Source organism: Haliotis rufescens, unplaced genomic scaffold, assembly GCF_023055435.1.
Source record: "Haliotis rufescens isolate VD_foot unplaced genomic scaffold, xgHalRufe1.0.p SCAF_3, whole genome shotgun sequence".
NCBI classification, from domain to species: domain Eukaryota; kingdom Metazoa; phylum Mollusca; class Gastropoda; order Lepetellida; family Haliotidae; genus Haliotis; species Haliotis rufescens.
In genome coordinates, this window is record NW_025964001.1 from 648,869 (window position 1) to 673,960 (window position 25,092).

At 41.2% G+C, this 25,092-nt stretch overlaps 1 protein-coding gene across 2 annotated transcripts in view; it reads right to left on the reverse strand.

The window, feature by feature from the left end:
- LOC124140713 (spastin-like) overlaps window positions 1–23,456 on the reverse strand; it is a 44,530-nt gene extending 21,074 nt beyond the window's left edge. For both annotated transcript variants that reach the window (XM_046508416.2, XM_046508415.2), the window contains exons 1-2: window positions 22,524–23,456; window positions 2,015–2,098 (exon numbers count right to left, since the gene is read on the reverse strand). In XM_046508416.2, coding sequence (XP_046364372.1) covers window positions 2,015–2,098; window positions 22,524–22,920 — 481 coding nt within the window. In that variant the 5' untranslated portion in view covers window positions 22,921–23,456. The remainder of the gene's footprint in view (window positions 1–2,014; window positions 2,099–22,523) is intronic.
- Window positions 23,457–25,092: the final 1,636 nt, after the last annotated feature.

The following is a 25,092-nucleotide window of genomic DNA, read 5'->3' on the forward strand; positions in this document are numbered from 1 at the left end:
AAGGTTCTACTGTATAGTCAGTGTGATGTCACAACAAGGTTCTGCTGTATAGTCAGTGTGATGTCACAACAAGGTTCTGCTGTATAGTCAGTGTGATGTCACAACATGGTTCTGCTGTATAGTCAGTGTGATGTTACAACAAGGTTCTACTGTATAGTCAGTGTGATGTCACAACAAGGTTCTACTGTATAGTCAGTGTGATGTCACAAGGTTCTGCTGTATAGTCAATGTGATGTCACAACAAGGTTCTACTGTATAGTCATTGTGATGTCACAAGGTTCTGCTGTATAGTCAGTGTGATGTCACAACAAGGTTCTGCTGTATAGTCAGTGTGATGTCACAAGGTTCTGCTGTATAGTCAATGTGATGTCACAACAAGGTTCTACTGTATAGTCATTGTGATGTCACAAGGTTCTGCTGTATAGTCATTGTGATGTCACAACAAGGTTCTGCTGTATAGTCATTGTGATGTCACAACATGGTTCTGCTGTATAGTCAGTGTGATGTCACAACAAGGTTCTGCTGTATAGTCAGTGTGATGTCACAACAAGGTTCTACTGTATAGTCAGTGTGATGTCACAACAAGGTTCTGCTGTATAGTCAGTGTGATGTCACAACAAGGTTCTACTGTATAGTCAGTGTGATGTCACAACAAGGTTCTACTGTATAGTCAGTGTGATGTCACAACAAGGTTCTACTGTATAGTCAGTGTGATGTCACAACAAGGTTCTACTGTATAGTCAGTGTGATGTCACAACAAGGTTCTGCTGTATAGTCAGTGTGATGTCACAACAAGGTTCTGCTGTATAGTCAGTGTGATGTCACAACATGGTTCTGCTGTATAGTCAGTGTGATGTTACAACAAGGTTCTACTGTATAGTCAGTGTGATGTCACAAGGTTCTGCTGTATAGTCAATGTGATGTCACAACAAGGTTCTACTGTATAGTCATTGTGATGTCACAAGGTTCTGCTGTATAGTCATTGTGATGTCACAACAAGGTTCTGCTGTAAAGTCAGTGTGATGTCACAAGGTTCTGCTGTATAGTCAATGTGATGTCACAACAAGGTTCTACTGTATAGTCATTGTGATGTCACAAGGTTCTGCTGTATAGTCATTGTGATGTCACAACAAGGTTCTGCTGTATAGTCAGTGTGATGTCACAAGGTTCTGCTGTATAGTCAATGTGATGTCACAACAAGGTTCTACTGTATAGTCATTGTGATGTCACAAGGTTCTGCTGTATAGTCATTGTGATGTCACAACAAGGTTCTACTGTATAGTCATTGTGATGTCACAAGGTTCTGCTGTATAGTCAGTGTGATGTTACAACAAGGTTCTACTGTATAGTCAGTGTGATGTCACAAGGTTCTACTGTATAGTCAGTGTGATGTCACAACAAGGTTCTGCTGTATAGTCATTGTGATGTCACAAGGTTCTGCTGTATAGTCATTGTGATGTCACAACAAGGTTCTACTGTATAGTCATTGTGATGTCACAAGGTTCTGCTGTATAGTCAGTGTGATGTCACAAGGTTCTACTGTATAGTCATTGTGATGTCACAACATGGTTCTGCTGTATAGTCAGTGTGATGTTACAACACCGTTCTACTGTATAGTCAGTGTGATGTCACAAGGTTCTGCTGTATAGTCAGTGTGATGTCACAAGGTTCTACTGTATAGTCAGTGTGATGTCACAAGGTTCTGCTGTATAGTCAGTGTATGTCACAATAAGGTTCTGCTGTATAGACAGTGTGATGTCACAAGGTTCTACTGTATAGTCAGTGTGATGTCACAACAAGGTTCTACTGTATAGTCATTGTGATGTCACAAGATTCTGCTGTATAGTCAATGTGATGTTACAACAAGGTTCTACTGTATAGTCAGTGTGATGTCACAACAAGGTTCTACTGTATAGTCAGTGTGATGTCACAACAAGGTTCTACTGTATAGTCAGTGTGATGTCACAAGGTTCTACTATATAGTCCTTGTGATGTCACAATATTGTCGGCTTACCTTGTCCGCTGACCTCTACTGAAATGCCCTTCTCCAGTTCGATGATGCCTTTCTTATACAGATCAATGGCCTGCTCCTTGCGACCTGGAACAAGCAACACATTCCTGTTACCTCAGCTTGATCCTTCATTCTGAATATGCCATCTCATCATCACACACACACAGACAGAAGCTGCTATATCCATGTTCATCCTCCCCAGGTGCCTCATAGTAATATCTGGAATAAATGCAGTGACAATCTTCTGCTTCATCTTCAACAATGCTTGCAGTATGGAGACATTAGACACTGGAAATGTGGAGTATAAGAAGACCATCGCAATCAAATACTGTCTGTGTGAGGCATTCCTACTTTCAGTTAGTATCTTCTATTTGCATCAAGTACATCTTCAGATACTGATGAGATGACGGTGGTGCTTGTATGCCAGCAGTAAGATTGATCTGGTTGGACTGCAGCAGTTGGATTGATGTGGTTGGACTGCAGCAGTTTGATTGATGTGGTTGGACTGCAGTGGTTGGATTGTAGTGGTGGGATTGTAGCAGTTAGATTGTGGTTGGATTGTTGTGGTTGTATTGCTGTGGTTGTATTGCTGTGGTTGTTTTATTGTGGTTGTATTGCTGTGGTTGTATTGCTGTGGTTGTATTATTGTGATTGTATTACTGTGGTTGTATTGCTGTGACTGTATTGCTGTGGTTGTATTGTGGTTGTATTGCTGTGGTTGTATTGTTGTCATTGTACTGCTGTGGTTGTGTTGATGTGGTTTGATTGAAGCAGTTGGATTGTGGTTGGATTGTTATGGTTGTATTGTTGTGGTTGGATTGTTGTGATAGTATTGTTGTGGTTGGATTGTAGCGGTTGGATTGATGTGGTGCTTGTATGCCAGCAGTTAGATTGATGTGGTTCGACTGCAGCAGTTGGATTGATGTGTTTGTACTGCAGTGGTTGGATTGTAGTGGTTGGATTGTAGTGGTTGTATTGCTGTGGTTGGATTGTAGCAGTTGGATTGTGGTTGGATTGTTATGGATGTATTGCTGTGGTTGTATTGTTGTAGTTGGATTGTTATGGTTGGATTGTTATAATTGTATTGGTGTGGTTGTATTGCTGTGGTTGTATTGTTGTGGTTGGATTGTTATGGTTGTATTGTTATAGTTGTATTGTTGTGGTTGTATTGCTGTGGTTGTATTGTTGTAGTTGTATTGTTATGGTTGTATTGTTATAGTTGTATTGTTATGGTTGTATTGCTGTGGTTGTATTGTTATAGTTGTATTGTTGTGGTTGTATTGCTGTGGTTGTATTGCTGTGGTTGTATTGTTATAGTTGTATTGTTATGGTTGTATTGCTGTGGTTGTATTGTTATAGTTGTATTGCTGTGGTTGTATTGTTATAGTTGGATTGTTGTGGTTGTATTGCTGTGATTGTATTGTTGTGGTTGGAATGGTGTAGTTGGAGTGTAGTGGTTTGATTGTAGCAATTGGATTGTTGTGGTTGGGTTGTAGTGGATGGACTGTAGTGTTTGGGGTGGATGTTTGTAGGTGATTGTACCAGATGAAGCAACAATGGTGGGTGGTAGTGGTGGTGGTGGTGGTAGTATTTGTAGTTAGTGATGGATGGCGGGCACAACAAGTACCATCTTTTAAAGTCTTTTGGTATAACATGGTCGGGGATAGAACCACTAACCTTCAACTCTCCAGGCAGACGCTCTATCCACTAGACCATGGAGGTGGTCACAATATTCAAGCTATGTCAATGCAAATCCACCAGACAATGCAGGCAGCCTAACTCAGTAGGGGATACATTGACAAATAGCTTTCAGTTGGAAGGAAATCTGATGGTGTATATAATGGGAAATTCTTGATATGGAACTGTCTGTCCAGATACACATGTACAAAATTCCATGGGATTTCAAACTGCCCATTGATTACCGCCTGACAAGTAGAGCAATGCTATAAATAATTTCATGAGTTTGTGTCTTAGAATATGCATTCACTTGAACAAGTGTCAAAAGCGGGTCAAATGAGTTGGTATGTGTTATGTTTGTTTGGTTCATAAGAAAAAAAACCTCCATGATTAACCAATGTGGCCCATCACGTTCGTATGATCGTCGGGTTTAAATCAATATGACAAGTGTGGCAGGGAGTGTTTCTTGGGGAGAATCAATAAGGAAGTGTTGATCACCATGTTTGTAATTGGACTTGCTGGCTGTGGTATTGAGGCAGAGGTGCCTGAATTGGACTTGCTGGCTGTGGTATTGAGGCAGAGGTGCCTGAATTGGACTTGCTGGCTGTGGTATTGAGGCAGAGGTGCCTGAATTGGACTTGCTGGCTGTTGTATTGAGGCAGAGGTGCCTGGTCATATTGCAAGGTTGGGATGAGTGAGTGAGTGAGTGAGTGAGTGAGTGTGATAAACTGTTTGTATGTTATGTCATGGTATGTCAGGTAGAGAATGTAATGACTCTAATCGTATGTGTTTCAGAACATTATTCGCAGGGTACAATTTAGTTGGGGGGGAGAAAAACCAGAAGAAAAATTAATAGTTTTTCATTTTGATCTGGAACAAATTATATTTGGCCACTGCAGGCCCTTCCGAACCAGAATATGAAAAGGTTGGGCATGCAGCTCTGCACAGTGAATTGTTGCACCTCATTCCACTGGGACCCCAGTGGCCTCGACAGGAATAAGATGATGTAGGATCAGAGAGGATGCTCATGATGTCAATCACTGGATTGTCTGGTCCAGACTCGATTATCTACAGACTGATGTATTGCTGAGTACAGCGTTAAACAACAAACAAATGATGAAGAGAAATGGGTTGACAATGGGTGTGCATTTATTTTGGGGCTTTGTGCATGACGTGACGATGACATCTCAATGATTAAGTTTTAAGTCCAACAGTGAAACAGGTTGTAGACTTGGAACACTTTGATGAAACCCACAAACACGGGACATGGTGCTGGTCCACCAAGTATCATTGCTAGGGCAAATCTGTCACCTGAAGCACTCTACCAGCTGTTAGGAACACCACTTGGCACTGAAGGGGATCGATGCTCATGATGTCAATCACTGGATTGTCTGGTCCAGACTCGATTATTTACAGATCACCGTCATATAGCTAGAATATTACTGAGGGCGGCATTAAACAACAAACAAACAAACAAACAAACAAATAAAACTTGGCACTGACGGCCCATGTTACCAACTTCTGGGTAATGTTAACACCTGAGACATTACGTATGATTTGGGAAAGATGGCGACTGCTTGTCGTAAGAGGCGACTAACGGGATCGGGGGGTCAGGGTCACTGACTTGGTTGATGCATCTCATTGTATCCAAATTACGTAGAACATGATGTCAATCACTGGATTGTCTGGTCCAGACTTGATTATTTACAGACTGCCGTCATATAGCTGGAATAATGCTGAGTGTGGCATTAAACAACAAACAAACAAAACCAATGATTTGAACTCAGGTTCCATCATGCATTTGCTCAGCACTATTTATAGCGATTCTAGTTTCACCACATGCTTTTGTGACTGAGGGACCAATTAGGTACCGACAGACTGTCAGTTACAACTTGTTGATGAAATACCAAAAGAAAAAAAGAGTTTTATTCACTGCAATCATTTTTAAGTTATGTGGAATTTATAGCCCATTGCAATTATCAATGGCCCATGAAGAGAAATTTATGCCCCAAGCTTGCCAAAAATGGCCCATGATTTTGAAAACATGAGGCCATAGGTCCATGAGGAACATTTCCTTCCCAATCAATGCAAGTCCATGCCCACATAAAGCAGATTCCAAATTAGTTGCCATGAAAACAGTCTCCATATAATCAGGAACTGTAGACACTGAGCGAAGTATATCATTAGTTGTATCCCTGGTGTAACCTGATACACCAGCTAGTACACCACTACTGTCAACGACAATTAGCGACTGGTAACATAACTCATTATCACCTGAACATCTCACCTGACAACTTCTCACAGGTGTGATCAATAAAATACTTTAGTGATAGGATCGGATCGAGTGAATACTGTCTTTCAATAACCTTACAGCCTCATCACGGCTGTCTGTCTGTAGGTGATAACTCTGGACCAGGTGCATCGGTGGTTGATAGCATGACAGCCAAACAATAATACCGTGATCTAACTTGAATGTCTTGTCACACAGAGTTTAGGCTTCCTAGGTCTGTAGAAGTGGTTTTCCAGAAGGAAATAAAAAGAAATTTGGACAAAATGTGATTATGTAAATGCTACACACTAATAATAAAATTGCAATGATTTGAACTGTGATCTCAACAGAGCATCTTCATCAGCCCAGCATTCAGAGGTGGAGATGTATTTTGAGAAACTCTAACATCACGGACAAGGTGCAAATTCAAATCTCAGTAAATATGGAAAAAAGGGCCAAATAATTTGAACATATATACCGAGTCCAAATATAAGCATGTTTAAGTATAGATATATACTATATAACATAAGTACAAAATTTCATTACTTTTTCAAAATAATGACCATACTGAAAATCAAATTCAAAACTCTTGAACAAATTGAGTATTTTAACAATGTTCACCTTCAGTTTACAGGCCCAGTCAACTTTATCTAAACAATTATCATAAACAGGAGCAGACCAATTCCCAACGAAGGGTATCTCCTGACCCAGGAAAGTTTCAAACTGACACCAGTATCAAGCCAGAACAGCACATCCATGGTATACAGTCTATATCTATCAAACAATGGGAAAACATGGCATATATTGCCTCAGCTACAGGAATCCAACATGGCTTGAGGCTTCATTTGGACTGGACTTTATATTTTGTAGATATATATTTTTAACTAAGATATCTTTATTTCTGGGACAAAATGTTAGTCTACATGGACAGCACCAATATGGTTATTTAACACAAAGTGATCCAAGGACTGCACCATGATGGTATCTAACCCATATACATTCATGGAAAACTCCACTATGTAGATTAACAGTTAGTCTATGAAATATATCTCTTCTCTCCTTTAAAATTAAAACAAATAAATTTATTGCTGATTTCATATGTGGAATAGAGCTAGCTAGAGCTTGCTTGACTTGCTTTTATGGATGGATGGATGGATGGATGGATGGATGGATGGATGGATGGGATGGATGGATGGATGGATGGATGGATGGATGGATGGGATGGATGGATGGATGGATGGATGGATGGATGGATGGGATGGATGGATGGATGGATGGATGGATGGATGGATGGATGGATGGGATGGATGGATGGATGAATGGATGGATGGATGGATGGATGGATGGATGGATGGATGGATGGATGGATGGATGGATGAATGGATGGATGGATGGATGGATGGATGGATGGATGGATGGATGGATGGATGGATGGGTGGATTGATGGATGGATGGATGATGGATGGATGGATGGATTCCACAGTCATGGTGCAGGACTAACCAATATGGTATGTAATCCTATAAAACCATGATTCTACTAATTGGTGCCAGTACAGAAATGAGATGCCAGGCTGAGATTCAGGAGCTGTATGCCCCATTGCAAGCACCTGCCGAATCTGCCCATCCCAGACAGCTCTGGCCCCACACAATGAGGTGGGGGGAATCAATCTAGGCTGTCACACCTCCCCTGGTGTTTGGGGGAGTGCCACATGTATCCGCTAATTGTTTCTCTTGTAATTGGGACATTATTGATGTTCTTGTTACCACCCAGCTCTTACTGCATGACCGCTGGATCTGGGTGTTGATTAATGTCATCATCTGGTCTGCTTCCAGACTGACATTTTCTTAAATAACTTTAAAGTATTTTATTGGTAAAAAATTAAGGAATGACGACCCATTTTGGACCTCTAGATCTGCAATATACATGCTATCTAAGAAATGAAGTCAAAAATGTTGTCAGATGAGTCTTAGAGTTAAACCTATTTTCTTTCTAAAACTTCCCTGGTTTGGACTTGTAACATTGTATAACATCACAAGATGTAGGTGCAAGAATAAACGTGTCAGTAATCTATAACCCACGCGTTTTAAAACGTGCATTAAATCACAAAAAGTATGGCATATACCTCATTATACCTAAAAGGTTCTCCTAAAGTACAACTGACATTATGAGTGATGATTAAACAAAAATGATTCCCTCCATTCTTGAAGGGTTTTTAATACCTTCCAAGGACGTGAATATAGGCTTCTTTTATATACACAGTTTTTTATTTGATAGCAGTGATACATATAATTTTTTCAAAACTCTGAATCATTATTCCTCCATAGCAAAATAACAAAAGAATCAAACAATTCCCGAATTGATGTATGATGCTGGGCTGTTTTTTCAATAAATCCTGCATTAGGTGCAACATTCCACTCTGTCAGGGAACGTCATACAATCAACAGTCACCAAGCCTGACCACCCAATACATTTTGATTTAGTCCAGGGTAAGTTGTTCGGACCTATTTCAAAGCGGAATTCTAACAGGATGTATGATATCTGACATGCTTACACAGTATCACAAAGTATTGAATGGTTAAGGAGTTATGATCCACAAAATGAAACTCTCATTTGAACTCATTTAAATCCACATTGTTGCCATGGAAACACACACAAAAATAAATGTCTTAAACACCTGAACAGCAAAAGGCAGGAATTCAGTGCATGTCTGATGTGTATACAAAGTTTCATGAAAAAATATTGAACTGTTTATGACTTATGCTGACAAAACTGACAGACGGAGCTGAGATTGAGCGAGGAATAATAAGCCCTTATCCTTAAATATAGCCATTCCCCTATAATTCAACACATCAAAAGTCACCAACATGATAGACAGTTGTCAGCCATATGAACTTGCCCAATAACTTTCATAACAATATTAAAATGTTTTCAGTAACTGTTCACCCACCAGAGATAAAAAAAAGGCCAAAAGTGGTTCTTGTATGCTACTTTGTTCTTTGTCATCTTAATTAAGATAATGCACGTTCCTGGAATAGTTCTTGTTGTCCCACTGCCTGGGGAACTTCACCGGTATTCTCGAGCATCATATGAATTCACAGAGTAAACAAAATAATCCATTGCCATGTGATCAAAGAATAAAAACACTATGATTCAGATCACAAATGGTGAAGCCTAATTGATTGCCATGAGCTGACAGGCTACTGTTACCAACTGATGACCAACACAGAAAACACCATTAACATGTGAATAGACCAGAATGAGTTTCATAATTTATATTTTCTGGAATCCAAAGAATACCCTTTTTCTCATAACTGTGTGTGTTCTGAATGCATCAAAATTTTCAATGTTTTAATTGTGATTAGTTTACATACCATTGATTTGTTTCGGTGCAAAAAATAATGTCCGACATTTGTAACATTCACAATAATGGCCCAGTCTGTGGCAGGCTGAAGAGCAAGAGTTAATCCATCTTAATCAGATTTTCTAAGATCATGGTTCTGCTACACAGGACCACGTTTCCTGGGCGGCAGCACAGCGTGTTACATTTCAAATTCGAGCTCAACCACCAAGATCACGGTCAATACAACAGTCAGTAACGACCAGGTCATCACATCATCACCATCAGTGTCAGGACACATTTGACAACCCACCCAAACAAACGCAGTACAACAGTGGGTAATCCTGTGTTATAACTGTCTTATACCACACTGTCACCATCACAGTGTCAGGACACATTTGACAACCCACCCAAACAAACGCAGTACAACAGTGGGTAATCCTGTGTTATAACTGTCTTATACCACACTGCCACCATCACAGTGTCAGGACACATTCAACAACCCACCCAAACAAATGCAGTACAACAGTGGGTAATCCTGTGTTATAACTGTCTTATACCAAACTGTCACCATTACAGTGTCAGGACACATTCAACAACCCACCCAAACAAATGCAGTGCAACAGTGGGTAATCCTGTGTTATAACTGTCTTATACCACACTGTCACCATCACAGTGTCAGGACACATTCAACAGCCCACCCAAACAAATGCAGTGCAACAGTGGGTAATCCTGTGTTATAACTGTCTTATACCACACTGTCACCATCACAGTGTCAGGACACATTCAACAACCCACCCAAACAAATGCAGTGCAACAGTGGGTAATCCTGTGTTATAACTGTCTTATACCACACTGCCACCATCACAGTGTCAGGACACATTCAACAACCCACCCAAACAAACGCAGTACAACAGTGGGTAATCCTGTGTTATAACTGTCTTATACCATACTGCCACCATCACAGTGTCAGGACACATTTGACAACCCACCCAAAAAAGTCAGAACAACAGTGGGTAATCCTGTGTTATAACTGTCTTATACCACACTGTCACCATCACAGTGTCAGGACATATTTCACAACCCACACAAAGTACAACACTGGGTTACAAATGTCATATGATTAACCTGCACCATCCAACAGCAATAGCTTCATGTGAAAGGCTGTATCTACCAGACCGAGTGAACCGGTATTTTCTGCCAGTTTGAAACCAAGGGGGACCATGCTCCGAACCAGGGAACAATGGGGGAAATATCTACATCCATGGCGCAAATACATTTTCAGCTGACAAGATAAAACTGAGGTAAATGGACCGAAGTGCATGAGGGGCTCTCAGAGGGTGAATGTGAGATGTCGTTGTAGTAAACAAAGACAGTTCCTACAAATGGATTACCCCTACAACATGTACAAGGCTAACATCCACACATATAAACATAAAAAAATCCCCACTCAAGTCACACGGGGCTCTCTGACCAAAGAGAGAATGCTCTCACAGAATTGATTTTGTGCTTTTTTTATTCCAACCAAGGTTGGAATGGATATCTGCATTAGTTAAACATCTATGTGAAACACAATGTCATCAGTGCCAAACAATCCTAAGAGCTCATCTTGCAACATTTAACAATACTTTGACAAATACAGAAGATAATCCATGAAAGCCTCAGATGTGAGGATGCCTGAGGGGGCACCTGCCTCACACACCTGTCCCCCCGGGACACCTACCGGCAGGGAGAGTAATCCGCCAGAGTCAAGTGGTTCAGCTCAACTAAATCAAGGATGAAGCCAGATGTCACCCAGTTGGAACCGTCATAACAAGACACATTACCATGGGTTCACAGACACCAAGAACAGTGACCTACTGTTCCAGACTTGAATTTCTCAAAAAATGCCAAAGTCAAAAGATAAAACACTACTTCATGAAAACACTCAAATGTTACTCATTTGGGGATAATAATTGATATGTCTGTTCTTGTTGAAAGCCACAGTCAGCAATACTCCTGTCATCTGATAGTGGTCTATAATTGATTCCTGTACCAAAATCATTAGTAGCTGATGTGATGTGAGATGTGCATGAGATATGACAAACAATCAACCAAGTCACTTAGCCTGAGCACACAGCCCTATCTAGTCACTAAGCCTGACAACACAATCCTATCTAGTCACTAAGCCTGACAACACAATCGTATCTAGTCACTTAGCCTGAGCACACAATCCTATCTAGTCACTTAGCCTGAGCACACAATCCTATCTAGTCACTTAGCACTGATCACACAGCCCTATCTAGTCACTAAGCCTGACAACACAATCCTATCTAGTCACTAAGCCTGACTACACAATCCTATCTAGTCACTAAGCCTGAGCACACAATCCTATCTAGTCACTTAGCCTGACTAGACAATCCTATCTAGTCACTTAGCCTGACTACATAATCCTATCTAGTCACTAAGCCTGACTACACAATCCTATCTAGTCACTTAGCCTGACCACACAATCCTATCTAGTCACTAAGCCTGACTACACAATCCTATCTAGTCACTAAGCCTGACTACACAATCCTATCTAGTCACTAAGCCTGACTACACAATCCTATCTAGTCACTAAGCCTGACTACACAATCCTATCTAGTCACTAAGCCTGATCACACAGCCCTATCTAGTCACTTAGCCAAACCACACAATCCCATCTAGTCACTTAGCCCGACCACACCATCCTATCTAGTCCCTTAGCCTGATCACACAGCCCTATCTAGTCACTTAGCCAAACCACACAATCCCATCTAGTCACTTAGCCCGACCACACCATCCTATCTAGTCCCTTAGCCTGATCACACAGCCCTATCTAGTCACTTAACCACACCACACAATCCTGTCTAGTCACTTAGCCTGACCACACAATCCCATCTAGTCACTTAGCCCGACCACACCATCTTATCTAGTCACTTAGCCTGACCACACCATCCTATCTAGTCACTTAACCACACCACACAATCCTGTCTAGTCACTTAGCCTGACCACACAATCCCATCTAGTCACCTCTTACAACAAGCAACAGAGGGATGTGGACCAATTCCAACCACCAAAGACCTGCATGAGACTACAAAGAGTAAGAAGTAAGTTGCCATTTATTTAGGCAGCGCTAAAACTTGGCACTAGTCCTATAGTCCTTGCCAAACTGCCCAATAGTTACGGTATCAAAAAACGAGAAGAAATTTGCCACCTTTAAGGGTTTTGCTATACGTTATCATCATAAGGACTAGTGAACTAAAACTGTTCGTTTCTACCGCTGAATTAGGGAGTGTTAACTCAAGAATAACATCCTTAGTTCACCCCCGAAAGTTAACTATACTGGATGTGTCATTATCCTCAGCAAGTGATTACATAATTTAGAGTCACTTCAATGATTTTTAACTTAAATTTGATTCTCCCACTTCTATGCTGACAAGATAAGTGGAAGATAGGAATTAAACTAGAACCTGGTTTTCAACAGATAAACTATTTCCTCCAGTGGTGCTCCACTACAAGTAGGATGCCTGGAACAAGGCCATCATTCTTGTTACTGCCGTGTATCCCCCTCACAGAACCCTGTGATGGGCTGCCTCCATGTTCACTTTCACCTGCTGCTATCAGGAAGCGGCAGTCTGATGAGCCCAGATAACAGTGACTGGTCCAGCCACACACACCCACTCTCCATCACATCTCCCTTAATGAACAGGGGTAATGGATAGGCTGAAGGAACGGGTCTGTTAGCATTCATCTGAAATAGGCTGTCCACACTACCCCATTCACATCACCCACCACGCACACAGGCACACACCGCAAACACGCACGTTCACCCAAAACACTTTATTGAATGCTTCAAAAACTATAACTGACCAATAAATAATTAAAAACAAGGGACATTACTCAAATATTAGTTTTTATGCTGTTTCAAACTCAATATGATATTCAATACTTCATGATGTATTCAAACGTCATCCTCAGTAGTTTTTGGAGAAAACTTGCCACATTGGCGGTACTGTGCACAATGGCCAAGGGACATAACTCTGCATAATAGTAATTTTTATGCCAGTGTTCAAACTTGATTCACATATTTAGGCGTTATAACAGTTGTATTCATAGCAGTTCTTGAGAAAACATATCCCTAATGCAGGTATGGTACACCAAACAGTGACTGATACGATAACATAATGCATCACTTTCAAGTGAACGATACAGTCAAAATGTTAGAGCATGATTACAGCATAGGGAGTTCAATCAAATTACAAATTCTAAACTCTAAATTCTATATTCTAAGTGATAGTGACTAACTTATTAAAAACATCAAACATTTAATTATCTTGTACTTAAAGAATGAAACAATCTGTTCAGAATGGTTGAAATAAATGCGGGGCTCCATGTGACAAGCCAAGTCTCAGCTGCAGTAGCGAGGGGTTTCAGTCTGGAGAGAGGGGTTTCAGTCTGGAGAGAGGAGTTTCAGTCTGGAGAGAGGAGTTTCAGTCCAGAGAGAGGGGTTGCAGTCCACAGAGAGGGGATTCAGACTGGAGAGAGGAGTTTCAGTCTGGAGAGAGGGGTTTCAGTCTGGAGAGAGGAGTTTCAGTCTGGAGAGAGGGGTTTCAGTCTGGAGAGAGGGGTTTCAGTCTGGAGAGAGGAGTTTCAATCTGGAGAGAGGGGTTTCAGTCTGGAGAGAGGAGTTTCAGTCTGGAGAGAGGAGTTTCAGTCTGGAGAGAGGGGTTTCAGTCTGGAGAGAGGAGTTTCAGTCTGGAGAGAGGAGTTTCAGTCCAGAGAGAGGGGTTGCAGTCCACAGAGAGGGGATTCAGACTGGAGAGAGGAGTTTCAGTCTGGAGAGAGGGGTTTCAGTCTGGAGAGAGGAGTTTCAGTCTGGAAAGAGGGGTTTCAGTCTGGAGAGTGGAGCTTCAATCTGGAGAGAGGGCTTTCAGTCTGGAGAGAGGGCTTTCAGTCTGGAGAGAGGGGTTTCAGTCTGGAGAGAAGGATTTTAGTCTGGAGAGAGGGGTTTCAGTCCAGAGTGAGGGGTTTCAGTCTGGAGAGAGGGGTTTCAGTCTGGAGAGGGGGGTTTCAGTCCAGAGTGAGGGGTTTCAGTCTGGAGAGAGGGGCTTCAGTCTGGAGAGGGGGGTTTCAGTCCAGGGTGAGGGGTTTCAGTCTGGAGAGAGGAGTTTCAGTCTGGTGAGAGGGGTTTCAGTCTGGAGAGAGGGGTTTCAGTCTGGAGAGAGGAGATTCAGTCTGGTGAGAGGGGTTGCAGTCCAGAGAGAGGTTTTCAGATTACCAACCACTAACTCAGAAATACATGTTTTGTAAGACTGGTCCAGAGTCCTTATTTCACTAGTCATTTGTTTGTAGCCAGTCCTCTGTTTGTAGCCAGTCCTGATTGAACAAAACAAAAATGTGTACTATGCTACATTTTGTCAGTTTTATTCAGTTCCATTTGCAGCAAAATTGAAGCATTGGGAGCTGGTTCAAACTTATAGCCCTCAAATGCTACTAGTCAATAAGGTCTACCATCCTTGGATATTAACTTGTCAGCACAATTTCGAAGTCTTGGGCTTGCAGACTGGAGTGAATTCTAAAGGCTGTGATAACATCACATAATAGTTTAGCACTGCTGTCATTATAGTTTCCACAAAGTCATCAGTGCTCTAACATAGCCAGGTTTTTTAAATGATCCTTCACTGCAATGCAGCCATGGGTGTAACCAAGAGGTGATACCTGTATCTAGGTGCAGTATCACTAGAAGTGGCTTTTACACACTTATTTTGAGCTGACATTTACCCAGCTGATTTGATTACATATTTCACATAATCAAATAACATCCTCACTTTTTTACGAACGTCTATTCTGAAAAGTCAGCGCTCTGACCACGGCGACAACAAGCAGGGAGCGGGGAAGATGGGATGTGGTCATTAAGAGCGATAGCACCATCAGTCATGGAGCAGGTTCATTCAGGCTGCGTGGAACTCGATTGATAAGGGATTTAATGTGCGTCTATCTCGAGAATAGCCTACAGGGAAGTAACTTGGGGTCATTGAATAAAACAGGCCAATTTTTTAAAAGAAAGTAACATGATTGCACTTTTGAGTTTGCTATCTTTCCTGCTGGGGGGATGTGATGTAAACATGCATGGTCTTACTGCTAGTCACACCGATATGGTGAATTATTTCTACATGTTATTAATTTGAATTTTTGTATTCAAGGTGTTAACAAGCCTTCTAGTTGACGGGAGGACCATAGGTACAGCAGCTCACCTTATAACAATGGATACTTCTACAAAGTCCTTGCCACCTTAATGGGCCACCCACGAGCCTACATGGTGCAATACCCATGGCACATATCACTCAAAGGAAATGATTGCACAGGTAGGATTAAGGTACAAGACAAGAAGATAATGAGGAAGCAGAGCTCCAGATAAGCTTTTGGTGTTGTGGGTATTTTACCCATGCATTTTAAAATCATTGGGTATCAGTAATTCTATCTGCGTATTCAAATTTCTGTTACCCACTAGTTTTTACACATGTGGGTATTTAAGTTAAATATTTAAAAACAATATTCATCTAGTCCCTGCAAACTGGTGTCGTGTGGGTTTGAGAGCTTTATAGGACTCAAAAATACCATGATACTTCCACACGAAAGTGTGATGGCAAATGATCATGATGTGACTGTCATCGTGGAGTTTGGCAAGGTTGACGGAATGCCCGTTTATAATTTCAAAATAAGTTGCTGATTTGCTAATCGAATACACAGGGTTACTTCACAATATTTTGATGATACGCACAAATTTTATTTTTGTAGCGTATCTGTAATGTTCGTTGCGTATTTGATACGCTTGGATTATATTTTACTGCGTATTTCTGCATTTCTGATGCGTATTTCACGCAGATACGCAGCTTATCTGGAGCTCTGAGGAAGTTGACTGTATGGAAGAGTAGCCAACTAAGGGGTAGTGAAACAGTGAGGGGCCTGGGTGTGATAACAAACAGCTGACCAGGTAACAATGGACAACAATCAAGGTGTTAATTGGGAGGTCGTCATTACTGGGTGTTAACTGGGATGTCATCATTACTTGGTGTTAATTTGGAGGTCATCATCAGTGGGTGTAAACTGGGAGGTCATCATTACTGGGTGTTAATTGGGAGGTCAACATTACTGGGTATTAATTGGGAGGTCATCTTTACTTGGTGTTAATTGGGAGGTCATCTTTACTAGGTGTTAATTGGGAGGTCATCATTACAGGGTGTTAATTAGGAGGTCGTCATTACTGGGTGTTCATTGGGAGGTCATCATTACTGGGTGTTAATTGGGAGGTCATCGTAAGTGAGTGTTAATTGGGAGGTCATCATTACTGTGTGTTAATTGGGAGGTCATCGTTAGTGAGTGTTAATTGGGAGGTCATCATTACAGGGTGTTAATTGGGAGGTCATGATTACTGGGTGTTAATTGGGAGGTCATCGTAAGTGAGTGTTAATTGGGAGGTCATCATTACTGTGTGTTAATTGGGAGGTCATCGTTAGTGAGTGTTAATTGGGAGGTCATCATTACAGGGTGTTAATTGGGAGGTCATGATTACTGGGTGTTAATTGGTAGGTCATCATTAGTGGTTGGTAATTGGGAGGTCATCATTAGTGGGTGTTAATTGAGAGGTAATAATTACTGGGTGTTAATTGGGAGGTCATCATTACTGGGTGTTAATTGGGAGGTCATCATTAGTTGTGTAAATTGGGAGGTCATCATTACATGGTGTTAATTGGGAGGTCATAATAACTGGGTGTTAATTGTGAGGTCATCGTTAGTGAGTGTTAATTGGGAGGTTATCATTACTGGGTGTTAATTTGGAGGTCATCATCAGTGGGTTTTAATTCGGAGGTCAACATTACTGGGTGTTAATTGGGAGGTCATCATTACTGGGTGTTAATTGGGAGGTCATCGTTACTGGGTGTTAATTTGGAGGTCATCGTTACTGGGTGTTAATTGGGGGGTCATCATTACTGGGTGTTAATTGGGAGGTCATCGTTACTGGGTGTTAATTGGGAGGTCATCATTACTGGGTGTTAATTTGGAGGTCATCATTTCTGGGTGTTAATTGGGAGGTCATCGTTACTGGGTGTTAATTGGGAGGTCATTATTACAGGGTGTTAATTAAGAGGTCGCCATTACAGGGTGTTCATTGGGAGGTCATCATTAGTGAGTGTTAATTGGGAGGTCATCATTACTGGGTGTTAATTGTGAGGTCATCATTATTGGGAGTTAATTGGGAGGTTGTCATTACATGGTGTTAATTGGGAGGTCATAATTACTGGGTGTTAAGTCGGAGGTAATGATGACAGACTATAGTACAGTCGAGTTTATACCAGGAAGGTCCCTGGTAATGGCTGGTTTATTTGTTTAATAGTACAGCACTGTCGGAAATGCTAGAAAAATGCCTTTTGCCTGCGAAAACAAGATAGAATGTTTCACAGACTGTTGCTATTGAAATATTAAGTAACTACTGATCTACAAACCTGTGGTTTGAAGCATTTCACTAACCAGAAAGTGTTATAAAAAATGTTACTGGGAGACAAATTCGAAGAAAAGAGCAAGTTCAGGTTTATTCTCAGTCCAATGAGGGGAGTCAGAAACAAACAAAAGAAATATGTGCATGTGACTCTGTCATTCTAATGATAATGTCGTCTGTGAGAATGCACAGGCCAGTATCAGGTCATCACCTCGGGACAGGTGTTGGGTAATTACCTCAGGCTAAAGGCTTTTTCATACATGCATGAAAACACATGAACATTTTCAAAGTTTATCGTCATTTTATCAGTAAAAGTACCTCTTCAGGCTAATCACAGTGTCAGTTAGGACAGGCTACATTAGGTAGATTTACATCATTTTGACATATGTTACTTTCATGTGATTCATATTTAATAAATGCAGCCAAAAAAGCATTTTTCTAGCATTTCCAACAGTAATTTAACATGCATATTTAAAATGTGACTAATCCACACTCAGCATTAGAAATTGGCACTAGTCCTGTAGTCCTTACCAAACTGCCCATAGTAAAGGTATCCAAAGGACTACTAGAAATTTTGCTATATGTTATCATTATAAGGACTAGTGGACAAAAACTGTTAGTTTCTAACCCTGACACTCTAAAGCATGCTGAAAACGCTACATTGTTACCCCAGGCATTGGATCAGTGTGCACTCGATGTTTATTCTGATCGGCCTGGGGATGACACAATCCCTGCTGTACACAGGACAACGTGCCATTCTTTGGATTTCTATGGTTCCCTGACATATCGTCCTTCAGAACCAGGACGCTGAAATGGATTTCTCTCTAGACAGAGGTGGAGTGAGTGAGTTGGGTTTAATACCGCTTTGAGCAAGTGAGTGTGTTGGGCTTGACATCGCTTTGAACAGAATTCCAGTTATATCACTGCATGTCAGCTTATTGTGGGAGGAAAGCCCCAAGTGATGCAGGTCTCAGATATTTACCACTTTGGTGAAACCTACGGGCATGGGTATGGTGCTGACAAACCTAGAAACATATTTTGGGCGCACTGGAAATCATACTCTTGATCATAGGTGTCTGGTGTACCCAAGGGACACAACTTTGCAGGGCGAATTGTGGCGCCCCAGATGACAGGGCCTCCTGTGCCCCTGCTGATGGATGTGAAAAAAGCAGGATACCTCATTCAAACAACAGGACTAAGTTTGAAACGTACAGCAAGTTAAGTAATAACCTCGATAACAACAAATTGAAAACACGATGTACATCTCGTGACTTCAAGTTTAAATGATTTAACTGCATAAATTAATCTCTGACAGTCCAAATCAATTCTCAAATCAACTTGTCCGACTTCATTCAGCACTTTGTAACTTTATACCACTTCTGGAGAACATATCTTTTCACCTTGTACATTAGTGACCAACAGAGATGGCCATCTTGAACCCTGAAGTCACACTAAATATCCAGGCTCTATGTTTTGTCAAAATCTAATCTGAGCTCATAAATCTAGGTCAGCTATTTCTGTAGACTTAACAATTAGCATAGGTGGGGCATGGTTCACTGCAAGTTAGATGTATCAAATACTCGCATCAAAAGGCAGCATATTTCTTTTCTGTGTAAGAAGTGATGTGTATCAATGTCAACGTGACACAAAGATTCACACTCAAAGCAAGCTGTAATATCACAGCTTCCAATTCTCAGTCAAGTTATATTTAAAAATGATCAATGACAAGGCCAGCAGGACAGTGGATGGTCTCCGTTAGACTGGAAGGTCTCTATTAGACCGGGGATGGTCTCCATTAGATGGAATGTTTCCATTAGACCAGGGGAAGTCTCGATTAGACCGGGGATAGTCTCTGGTGGGGATGGTTTCCGTTAGATGGAATGCCTACATAAGACCGGGGATAGTCTCCATTAGACCGGGGATAGACTCTGTTAGACTGGGGATGGTCTCTGTTTGACCGGGGATAGTCTCCGTTAGACCAGGGATAGTTTCCTTTAGACGAGATGTCTCCATTAGACCGGGCATGATCTCCATTAGACTGGGAATGGTCTCCATTAAACCAGGGATGGTCTCCATTAGACAGGATGTCTCTGTTAGACCGGGAATAGTCTCCATTAGACTGGGAATGGTCTCCGTTAGGCTGAGAATAGTCTCCATTAGCCTGGGGATAGTCTCCGTCAGACAGGATGTCTCCGTTTGACAGGGGATAGTCTCCATTAGACCTTGAATAGTCTCCATTAGATAGAATTTCTCCATTAGACCGGGGATAGTCTCTGCTGTTAGACTGGGGATGGTCCCTGTTAGACCAGGAATAGTCTCCATTAGACAAGGGATAGTTTCCTTTAGACAAGATGTCTCTGTAGGACCAGGCATGTTCTCCATTAGACCAGAGATAGTCTCCGTTAGACTGGGGATAGTTTCTGATAGACGTGATAGACGAGCATGGTCTCTGTTAGACCAGGGATGGTCTCCATTAAACGGGGGATAGTCTGCGTTAGACAGGATGTCTCTGTTAGACTGGGGATGGTCTCCGTTAGACCGGGAATGGTCTCTGTTGGACCGCGGATGGTCTCCGTTAGAAGGGGGATAGTTTCTTTCAAACGAGATGTCCCCATTAGACCGTCATGGTCTCCATTAGACCGATGATGGTCTCCGTTAAAACCGGGGATAGTCTCTGTTAGACGAGATATCTCCATTAGACTGGGGATGGCCTCCGTTAAACTGGGGGGCACGGGTGGCCCCGTCATCTAAGGCGCCACGATTCGCTGTGCAGAATTGTGTCCCTTGGGCACGCCAGAAACCTGATTGTGGGTTCGAATCCCGGTTCGCCCCGATTATGTTTCTAGGTTTGTCAGCACAATATCCGTGACCATAGGTTTCATCGAACAGGTAAACATCTGAGACCTGCATCACTTACGACTTTCCTCACACATTAAGCTGACAAGCCATGATATAACTGGAATACTGTAAAATGCGGCGTTAAACCCAACTCACTCACTCTCTCAATCACTCCGTTAGACTGAGGATAGTCTCTGTTAGACTGGGGATAGTTTCCATTAGACTGGGGATGGGGATGATTCATGATATGAGGACACTCTATGAAAACTCTATGCACTTCCTAAGCATTCACCTGATGAAGGAGCAAGAAGCTGCTCTGAAACATTGTGACAAAGAATAAACGAAGTTGCCATCCATAAATAGTGTCATGTATTCATGTGTAACCAGTCAACAAAATTCCAGCTATGTCAAAGCAGATCATATTCCATCAGAATATTCTTAAACATGCTAATAGAAAAACATTGGATGGTGTCCCAAAAAATTTCAAAATTCATACAACAAACTTATGTCTAAACATATTTTGCAGTGAAACAGCTGCAATCATGGTGTTACAATAAATTCATCTGTTTAAAAGTTGAATATTGGTTTGTATTCGTCATCAAACGCTGCGCTCAGCAATCGGCGTATTCCAGCTATATGATGGCTGCCAGTTAATAGTTTGTCCCAGGCAATCTGGACTAACATTTAGTCCCAGAAACAAAGTCATCTCATTTAAAATCTATATCTACAAAATAAAAAGCATAATCCAAAAGGATCCCAGACCAATGTCTACTTCTACAGCTGAGGCAATCTCGACTTGCCAAGTAGAGGATTACCGTATTCGACGTAATAAGCGCCCTGCTCTAATAAGCGCCCACGGCAACATTTGCTAATATATTGGCTAGTGAACAATCCCAATTAGCACCCCTTCCGATTGATCAATGTTCACAAGACTTATTTATCCGCGTACAATACGCACTCGTGTGTCATATGCACCCTTAATTATGGGCAATTAAATTCTAGAAAAATATTTCTGTCATACATAAACATTTCAGGCTGTCAGCATAAACCACGAAATTTATCTTTCAACTCTGTTTTTTTCACCAAAATAATATTCTAATAAGAGCCCCCTATTTCTAATTTTGAGAGCGCCCTGGGCGCTTATTACGTCGAATACGGTATGTACATTTACATTATACAATCATGTGTTGCATTAAGTTATGGTTCCTCTTCTGTGTTCCAGATCTCCATCATTTGTGATGTCGAATAAAAATATCTCAAAACACTGGAGACAGACAACAGACAATCCAGTGATTTATATTATCACAGGGTATGAAACTCCCAAAAATTTCACCCAGATCACAGGACTGGCTAGCTGAAATACTTGCCAGCCCTGACCAAAACCTGCCTGCCCACTATAATCATATGTTTCTCAGGATAATTTAATTAAAAATATGAAAACTGATTGCTTGTAGCATAAGCGCATCGCTAAATGTTAGGTTGTCTAAAAGCTAACGGGGTTTCTTTTTGGTTACATTTTATCATTCATCTTTACATCTGAATTAATGCTTATCATAGGGAAATATTTAGAATATTTTCACCTATGAAATATAACCCGACTGTCGGGCAGGGGGTTTGAAAATCTCTCAGCCCGAGTTGAAATCAACCTGTCTCGAACGGTTGGGCCGGCAGTTATTTGGAACGCTGATTATCAGTAATGCATTAAAACCGTCCACCCAATCCACTAAATTGTCTCCTTTCACAGGCATAAGATGCGGGGGACCTATTCTAAACCCAGAATCCCCACAGGGTTAATCTGTATGTAATTTAATCAATTTAATGAAGTGTATCTGTAATATTGTTTGGGGTATACAAAATTTCCTTATTTCATCACACATAAAAATATCTAACCTGCATCTTCTTCGTCCAGCTTTAGCGCTTTTGAGATGTACTCGAAGGCCTTCCTGTGGTGATGTTTCTGTTGCGCTAGGGCCGGCTCCCCGGGGCCGACGTTACTCCTACCCCTCGGGCTGTCGGTCATCATGGAACAGCCCTCCTCTTCGTCACTTTTTCTGTTATGATATCTTGCTGGAATGGCTCGTCGACTTTTACAAGCAATTAAAATAACAACAATCCACAGTTGATACACGAACGTTCGAAGTAAGGCAAAAACAAACAAAAGGGGTGCAGCGACGATACGGAAATTTCGGCTATGGATTGATTCATATCCCCTGGCGTTCGGACGGCCCCTCCCCTCCCCCTTTCTACGCCCAGACCCCCGTCCTGACCCAGGCCCCTTCCGATGCATAGTTCTCGCTATCCGCCATATTTTGAACAAACAAAATTAGAAGATGCTATTTGTATTACGAGAACCGTTTATCATAACGGTACTTCTCGAACCTCTGTTAGATCGGCATTCAGCCGTACAACTCAACCTAACGGTACAATATAAAAACCGCTTCACGTCCCCAAACAAAGAGAAGGATGCTTTGAGTATGCACACGGAAAAAGGGGTGTACATAAAAAAGGGTAATACGTTGCTTTGGTCAAGAAGGTTATTAGCTTTTAAGTTAACAATTTGCAAAAATATTAAATACAAGAACAACATAACTCGTAACATAATCATGTTAGTGCTAGATTCATATGTGTTAACAATGAGATTAATATTTCATACAGTATTATTTAACAGACCTATTGTTTTTCACGCGTTGCTGTTATATCAAGCATCATACTGTTACGTAACACACGCATTATGTGTTATTTCACACATACTATAATTATTTCACACGCAGTACTGTCACTTTACAAACAAAATGATTTCACAAAAAGTACGACCCGTGGAGATCCGTGTTAGAATAGACAGACAGACAGAGAGACGTGTTAGAATAGGTCTTCAGTAACCCATGCTTATCGCAAGAGGAGACAAAGGGTCGGGTGGTCAGGCTCGCTGACTTGGTTTGATGCATGTCATCGTATCCAAATTACGTGGACCGATGCTCATGATATTAAACACTGTATAATATGCTCCAGAAAACAATTATTTACAGACCTCCGGGATATAGCTGGAATATTGCTGAGCCCGGCGTTAAAAGAACAAACAAACAACACCATATATACTGTACTGCTCACAATGTTAGTTGAGTTGGTTGGTTGGTTGGTTTGTTGTTTTACGCCGCACTCAGCAATATTCCAGCTATATGACGGCGGTCTGTAAATTATCGAGTCTGGACCAGACAATCCAATGATTGATATCATGAGCATCGATCCACACAATTGGGATCGATGACATGCATCAGCCAAGTCAGGGAGCCTGACCAACTGATCCCGTTAGTCGCCATTTACGACAAGCATATTCGCCTTTTACGGCAAGCAAGGGTTGCTGAAGACCTATTCTACCTTGGATCTTCACGGATCTGTTAGTATTGAGAGAGACAGCATTGTTATTTTCACCAATGTATGGGGTATTTCATAAGCTTTCATCTTATGTTACTACATGTTAATTCCGACATTTAGTTAATACATTAACACTCTTTTTTTACTTATGCTGATGGTCCTATTCTGAGTATTTGCTCTTCACGACATCTTGAAATACAGGGCACTGAAGGCTGTATACGCAGTCTGTGATACAGAGCTCGAAACAATATATCAAATACAGCCCAAGTAAGTCTATAATACTTGGCAAGACTAGATTGCAGTTTCAGTTTCTGAAAATGAAGAAAGTCTCTGGGCTCATTTTATTATATTTTATGAGACAATTTAACAGCTTGTTTTTTTCTGTAAAATATTTTCATTTCAGAGACTATATGATAGTCTAGGGGATACGCTGAAAAATGTCACCGTTGATCAAGTTGGTGAAAACAGTCATAGACGTTTATATGTATATGCACGATATCCTCCTCCAGTATTTCGCCTGGTCTAAGAAAACACGGACGGTGAGAGGTGGTATCTTCAGCACACGACGATATAGTATCTTTAAGTACTTACTATCCCCGGAAAAGATGTACACTGATAGTAAAATCGTGTATATATACTCTGCACGGTCATTCTTTTTGCAAGTGCTAAATAATGGTGTTTATAAGATTTATATGTATGATTCTGTGAATTTTCGCCGATTTTAGTTAATGTGCAATAACTTACATTACTAATGTTTATCACTATATGCAACAACACGACACTTACATCTTGTCGGAAACAAAATGCTAGCGATAATGATTGAGAATTGGTAGTTGTATGGAATATGTGATGCATCGTTTTGACAGCCAACCAGGGAAATCCCCACATTAACTCGATAAACCATTCCTATAAATAACACTACATGTATGGATTCTGTATGAACGAGGCAAGTCCTCTCTATAAGGAAATGATGACGTTTCGAGGATAACCTACCAAGCGCGATTTGATTGGTGATTGAACGCTGCATATTCATGAGGTCAAAATCTTCCCGTTCATAAGCAAATGACGGGGACAGTACATGATTGTG